The 6,774-nt window shown below is 44.1% G+C and overlaps 1 protein-coding gene across 3 annotated transcripts; it reads right to left on the bottom strand.

Moving 5' to 3' along the window:
* Positions 1–86: 86 nt before the first annotated feature.
* On the bottom strand, positions 87–6,774 carry LOC129842952 (BTB/POZ domain-containing protein KCTD20-like). Of its 3 annotated transcripts, none has more exons than XM_055911672.1 (7): positions 6,488–6,774; positions 4,663–4,831; positions 3,550–3,646; positions 3,285–3,405; positions 2,834–3,031; positions 2,489–2,599; positions 87–1,424 (listed from the first exon to the last, which is right to left on the bottom strand). In XM_055911672.1, exons 2-7 carry the CDS (start codon positions 4,821–4,823, stop codon positions 1,126–1,128), a joined length of 987 nt encoding a protein of 328 aa, XP_055767647.1. In that variant the 5' UTR covers positions 4,824–4,831; positions 6,488–6,774; the 3' UTR covers positions 87–1,125. The 3 variants fall into 3 exon arrangements, with proteins under 3 accessions (XP_055767647.1, XP_055767655.1, XP_055767661.1); XM_055911680.1 differs by lacking the exon at positions 6,488–6,774 and adding an exon at positions 6,222–6,468; XM_055911686.1 differs by lacking the exon at positions 4,663–4,831.

Genomic DNA, 6,774 nt, shown 5'->3' with positions numbered 1-6,774 from the left:
CTTTTTTTATGCCTTTGTCAGCATGGCCATCTTTTCTATGAGATGTCAACCTGAGGTTTTATTTATCAGAACACAAAATCATGAAGTTAGCTATGCCATCATTTTATTTCGGTTTCCCGTGCAGCTGCAACAATTACTTGAACAAATTCTTTGAACAAAAACGATGGAAATACTTTAAACAATAATATTAACTGCAACCTTTATATAAATGTAGAAAGCATATAAAATGTAATCGGTCATAAAAGGAAAAAAAGAGCACACACACACACTTATGACATAATTATGACATAATACATTCTAAATGAGGAATCACTAGATATACTCTAGTAAGGTCTAGTTATCTACTGTAAACATCCTCCTTGTCCAAATCCATGTGTGTATGTGTGCGTACATGTGTACATGTCTGTGTTTCATGCGCATCTGTTTCTGTATGCGTACATGGGTTGGACTGTATGGTCATGGAGGTTTGTTTGAGTGTGTCTGTAAACTCACACATCCTGAGTGGAAGACAGGCTGACGTGGTAACTGATGACGGCCTCGGGTAGAAGTTGCCCCAAAACACAGATCTAGGGCTAGATTCTTTCAGATCCGCGCTTGCTGACACCCACATAGAGGTCAGAGGTGGAACTGCATTAGAGCTGTCAAATCAACAGGCGCTCCCGGCGTTATACCTAAAGCGGACATTGCCATTGGCTCCACGGTATCGCATTAACAGAAATCTCATGCAGCCCTGTTTACAAGTTAGAACACTGGAATGTGAGATGTAATCTACACCTCGATTAGGCTGATAGAAATCCTCATTATTTTGTTTAATGATTTTGAATTTGAGCGTCATTATTTCTATACAGCCTACACATTCTCGGTCTGAAATTCTAACACAAGTGGGACGGTGTGGCTTCAAGAGATCCCCAGAGCAGCTGCTCACTGATTTGACAGCTCCAACCCAGTTACATCTCCGACACGCCAGAACATCAGCTATGCGGGTGTCGTCTATCGCTGGTTAATGCTTGATCTGATTGAATCTAGGCCCTAGTATCAGCGCAACCTTAACCTTGCCAAACCCTGACCTTGACCAATAGGGGAACAAAAAAAAACCTATACCCAAGGTCAACTTCTACCCTCTCCTCAACTATCATTGGTGGGTGGGGGTGGGGCCTGAGACTGGGGGCGGGGATCAGGGCTGATCAGCCTATCCAGCTCATCGACCTGCGGGTTGGGTGTGGCTGCGGGTCGTGTTGGCTCCCCCAGAGAGGCGATGAGGTTGGGGACACTCTTGCTTCGGACGCACTGGAAGTCCACGTGCCGACTCTTCCCTTCCTCCTTCTCCCAGGACAGCTGGATGAAGGGCCGCTGCACGTAGTTATAGATGACCTCTGACCTCCCACCGGGACGGCGCTTCACCTTCTCCTTACAGGTAGGGTACCCTGGGATACATGAGGACCAGACGCACATCATGTTCAGTATCTCTGTAGGGTTTGCAGATTTGAGGGAAGCAAAATGTAGCAATGTAGCCTATGTCATTGGAAGACTTGGGGCTAGATTCAATAAGTATTCCGGAAGATTTGTGTTATTGCGCAATTTAAATGTAAATGTGTTTTTCGATTGAGACGACATATCCCACTGGGCACAGACGTCAGTTCAACGTGTAGTTTTGATTTAAATACTGTTGAGTTGTCAACTAACGTGAATTCAACGTGAAATCAACAAACAATTTCACCATGTCATTGGATTTAGGTTAAAAGCTGGATGAAAAAAAAGGAGAATGTCTTGACGTTGATGACTTTTTGCGTATCCAATCAGTTTTCCACATTGATTCAACATCATCACATAACATATATATTTTTTTATTGAAATAACGTGGAAACAGCTTTGATTCAACCAGTTTTGCCCAGTGGGATGCAGGGTGTAACACAAATGCGGGAACATAGCCTTTAAATTTCAATCTAGCTATAGACGGGTTGGTTGCTTAGCAACAAAACCTCTGTATTCAACTATAGGGCAAAACAGACGGGGTTGGCTTAGATTGTTGATAACATGCCAACTATATTTAGTCTCCAATGTATATCGAAAATACATTTTCACAATGAGCACTTGTTGTTTCTTAAATACATCGTTACAGTTGTTGGTTAGCTAGCTAGCAAATGTTTTGCCATATTAGCATTGACATAAAATCAGACAAAACACCTCAAAACAAGACATAATATCAATAACAAGATGAAACGTGCCACTTAAGATTCCGCTCAATGTTACTAGCTATCTTGCCATCCAGAATCACAACAAAACATGGACTTCGTCCCCATTAAAACATGTGCATCCTTTTCATCTGCTAACCCATATATAGCATGGATCTTCCGCGATACGGATTGAATCTAAGCCTTATTTCTTATACCTATTTGTTTCTTTCAGATATTCAGACACCTAAGCAGAAGAGGCTAGGAGAAGAGGCTGAGGGCTAGCGGGTTGATTTGGGACATGGTAACGGACTCACCCTCAATGCCGATGCGAATGTTCTTCAGTCCTCTCTCCTTTAACAGTGCTTTGGCCACATCTCTGTTCTCTATGTACTTGAAGAAGCGGTAGAGCTTGGTGCTGTACAGAACTGGGCACATTTAAGAGAGCGAGAACAGGAAATAATATTGAACAAAGTGCTCACTCCAAAATTATTAATAATTATTTTCCAAAAAAGGTTGGGGCTCTAGATTCTCAAAAGTCTAAAGTATAGAAAATGAAACAAACAGCACTGTCCGAAATATACATGTCAATGATCTATTTTATTAATAATGTATGATTCATTATAATTACCCTGAGAGAGGTGAAGGACTAGGTCACTTACTCTGTGAGTACTCCTCTCCCATGGGTGGAGGGTTGTCATGGTCCCAATCCACTATGTCATCATCTGTGAGAACTACGATGTGACACTCCCTCTCCCCCTCCTGAGCACTAGACACCATCACCGGAACAACTAGCTCCTCTAGGAAGACATCAAACTGACGCTTTGCACCGTCGTTGGACAGCTCATGCAGCAATGCGCCTGGGACAGGAACGAATGGTCACACCATTTGAACTATGACCTCTGATTTGACATCATAGTCTCTTGTACATGGCAAAATGTATATTTCAATAGTGAAAATTCAAGATGAAGAAGACTCGGCAATTAGGAACAGGTTTTGAAAAGTGGTTTAACTTCATTTTAAAAACTGTGCATGCAATAATTGCATAACATTACTCAACGTTTCGGTTTTAAACTGGACCCTGGTCAAACCCGGTGTGACTGTGCTACTCACTGAGGTCTCTGCACCTGACGGTACTGTAGTCAAAGTTAATACAGAGGTAGTCACACGCTTCTCTGAGCTCAGACACTGACACCCCCTCTGGACACTGCAGGATACCCCCTTTGTAAAAGTCCTGCGAGAGAGGGAGAAAGAATGAGAGAGAGAGTCAAGGGACAGAGAGGAAGAGGGGGGAGAGAGAAACACAGTAGGTTAGTTTAGGTAAGGGAAGATATAAGCAATTTCATAACTCAGGGGAACTATTTTAAGTGAAACACACCAGGACGACTTTGAATATGCTGGCTCCGATTCCCTCAGCGATCTCATACTCTCCCTTGGCGTTTGGCCGGGTGAAGTGACGGGCAGGACCAAACATCCTGAGAATTCAAATGTGTTATTTATTTATTTCATTATACTAAATGTCCTCACAATAAGCATTTCCGAGTTTAATGCATGTTGAAAGCCTTGTCTGTGTAGATGTCCAGTTACCATTCAAGTCTTATTTCCTTTCTTTAGTACAGTGTTGTCACACCCTGATCTGTTTCACCTGTCTTTGTGTTTGTCTCCACCCCCCCTCCAGTTGTCGCCCATCTTCCCCATTATCCCCAGTGTATTTATACCTGTGTTCTCTGTTTGTCTGTTGCCAGTTTGTTTTGTTTCGTGAAACCTACCAGCGTTTGTTCCCCTGCTCCTGTCTGTTCTTGCTCCTGTTTTCTAGTCCTTCCCGGTTTTGACCGTTCTGCCTTCCCTGACCCTGAGTCTGCCTGCCGTTCTATACCTTGCCCCACCTCACTGGATTATTGACCCCTGCCTGCCCTGACCCTGAGACTGCCTGCCGTTCTGGACCTTTTGCAGCCTCTCTGGATTACTAACCTCTGCCTGTCTTTCACCTGTCGTTTGCCTGCCCCTGTACTATAAATAAACTTTTGTTTCTTCAACACTGTCTGCATCTGGGTCACACCTGAAACCTGAATCATAACAATGCCTCCATTGTGTATGCGAGAGAAGGTGTTAATGAGAGGAATATTCCTGGGTAATATTTGACCAATCTCAGATTATTAGCCCAGATTAACCCAAATGGCCAATGGGTCAGAGTAAACATCACTCTCTGAGACTAGAAACAAACCACTCTGAAATGATTCCTGAGGGATTAGGGTTTTGTTAGTGTTTCTTCTTTATCTGTCCCTGGTCTAATAATAGGCTGTACTACTGTATTGGACACGGTGGTGATCCACGCGTGCCTGATGACTAACCTGGCCTGAGACCTGAAGACTTGCGCTAAGGCTATGGCTGATTTAGGTCAGTGGGCTAGCACAATCTCAGTCTGTTATAATATAATAAAATAGTCTAAATCTGACACACAGATTGTGATGCTTAGGGGTCTGGACTTTACCTCCCCAGCATGGTGTCAGGGTGGGCGGTGAACAGGGCGGGGTCCACCACAAAGTGAGTCCCGTCCACCATCAGGGTCACCCGCTCATGGGGGAGGCGAGACAGGGGAGACAGGTTCTTCTCACCCCTCCCCTCACGTTGGAAGTCTGGACGTGCTGCCATGTCAATGTCTGGGAGAGAACAAGTGCCATCACAGTTGACCTCATGGATTTACATTTGTGCCAGAGATATCCTACAAATATGTCAACTGACAAATGTGGCCAAAACCATAAGGCAGTGAGGACACTGGCTCTGACATGGCTTTATCCCCCATTGCTCCAACACAGCCTTATCAGGGTTAGACGGAAACAAAGGTGGACTGGAGCAAAGATATGCCCTACTGTACTGTAGGTCTAATTGATGGTATGGGGTCAGACAACTAGTAGTATACAGGCCTTCAAACTGGCCATCCCACTGAGTCAGTGAGCCTATTAGCCTGGTGCCCTGGACCCATCTGCTACTGTCAGCCTCCTCACTAAGTCCCGAGAGAAGGAGGAGATTACTGCAGTAGCGTACCGTAGCTGCACAGTAACATGCCAGCTTTTCCAGCCTCACCAGTTCTCCCAGTTATCTGGACTGGGATTGAGACAGACAGCAGCAGGAGGAGGGGTCATGGGAATAACTGTCGAGTGATGAAGTCGACAACAGTGGCCACAATACTCTGTTTTACATACAGTATCTGCTTGGGTCTCTGACATTGAAGATTGTTTTGCTACTAACAAACCTGGCATTCATCTCCCACCAACAGGACTGTGACATCCCTCCTGCACTTAAACTTAGTATTCAGCTGAGACAACAGAAATAAAGCATTACATACAGAAGTGAATGTGAGAGGACAAAGAGTAGGTATTATTCCAGTGGAATGAGAGATTTTGTTATTATTTTTATTTAACCTTTAGTTAACTAGCCAGTTAAGAAGAAATTCTTATTTAATGACGGCCTACCGGGGAACAGTGGGTTAACTGCCTTGTTCATGGGCAGAAAGACAGATTTTCACCTTGTCAGCTCAGGGATTCGATCCAGCAATCTTTCCGGTTACTGGCCCAACGCTCTAACCACTACGCTCTACCCAACGCTCTAACCACCTGCCGCCCAGTTAGAACCTGTCTAATGAGAATAACCATTAGACAGGCCGTAAACTATGTTAATTTAGCTTTTCAAAGTAAAATAGATTTAGTAAAAGGGTAATTAGTTAAAGGGTAATTAATGCGTGGGTTATTCTACTGGTATAACACCTGAGTTGTAACAATGGTCTTCAACGGTGTGCAGTGCACAGCATTCTATTGTAGCCAACAGGTGGAAGACAGACAGGTTCTAATGTAACACAATGAGGAAAAGGTTTTGATGGGATGCAAATTATAACAACTGTTGAGGAGAGCTGATAATATTAACACTGCACTGTAACGTAACTGTTAGCCTAAGCCCAAAATCAAGATATATGGTAGGCTACCCCAACCCATACCGTATAGCCCCAACCCCATCAACAATTCTGTATTTGTCTAGCTAATAAACAGCACTGACTATTTTATTCAGTCTGCGTCCAGGGTGTAGACAATTTTCACTGTATCCGTTCCTGCTGATTTGAGATTTGACAGCGCTACGAATTACGCTGCGCCACATGTCTGGAGCTTACGTGCCCGTATCACGGTCTGCATACGTCATAACAGAAATACAGAGCTGTATTATAAAATGCCATAATAACATTCAGATACAGTTGCAGACATATTACCAAAACATAAGCTATAGGCGACGGAGACCACCAGACAACGACTAACCACCAGACTTACCAAAACGTCTGAGTGAAAACGGCTGTTCTCTGTAACCCGTCTGTCACGCGAACGATGGACCCGATGCCAAGTGCCAGAGCGCGGGGTGCAGGAATATAGGTTTACCGAAAGCGCCCCAGCCCATACGGTGACAGCGGATCAGTGCTCTCAAATCCAATTACTCCCGATGTAGAGACCCAGAGACTCTCGTAAGAGAATTCCCAATCCGTTTGTTTCAACGCGCAGAATTGCTACTGTGTATCTACCTTTCCTTAACTGACCCCTACCATATATCTCCAATAATTTGA

This window comes from Salvelinus fontinalis, chromosome 3 (genome assembly GCF_029448725.1).
Source record: "Salvelinus fontinalis isolate EN_2023a chromosome 3, ASM2944872v1, whole genome shotgun sequence".
Taxonomy (NCBI): Eukaryota; Metazoa; Chordata; class Actinopteri; order Salmoniformes; family Salmonidae; genus Salvelinus; species Salvelinus fontinalis.
Note: the sequence above shows the minus strand (reverse complement) of the source record. Positions and strands in the feature narration are given on the sequence as shown.

What these genes read in the sequence shown, in the direction of transcription:
- LOC129842952 (XM_055911672.1), bottom strand. Translation starts at nt 4,823, where the DNA reads ATGGCAGCACGTCCAGACTTCCAACGTGAGGGGAGGGGTGAGAAGAAC. An exon ending in CCTGACACCATGCTGGGGAG is followed by an intron (nt 3,647 to 4,662) that starts GTAAAGTCCAGA and finishes TTGAATTCTCAG; the next exon opens with GATGTTTGGTCCTGCCCGTC. An exon ending in GGGAGAGGAGTACTCACAGA is followed by an intron (nt 2,600 to 2,833) that starts GTAAGTGACCTA and finishes AAATGTGCCCAG; the next exon opens with TTCTGTACAGCACCAAGCTC.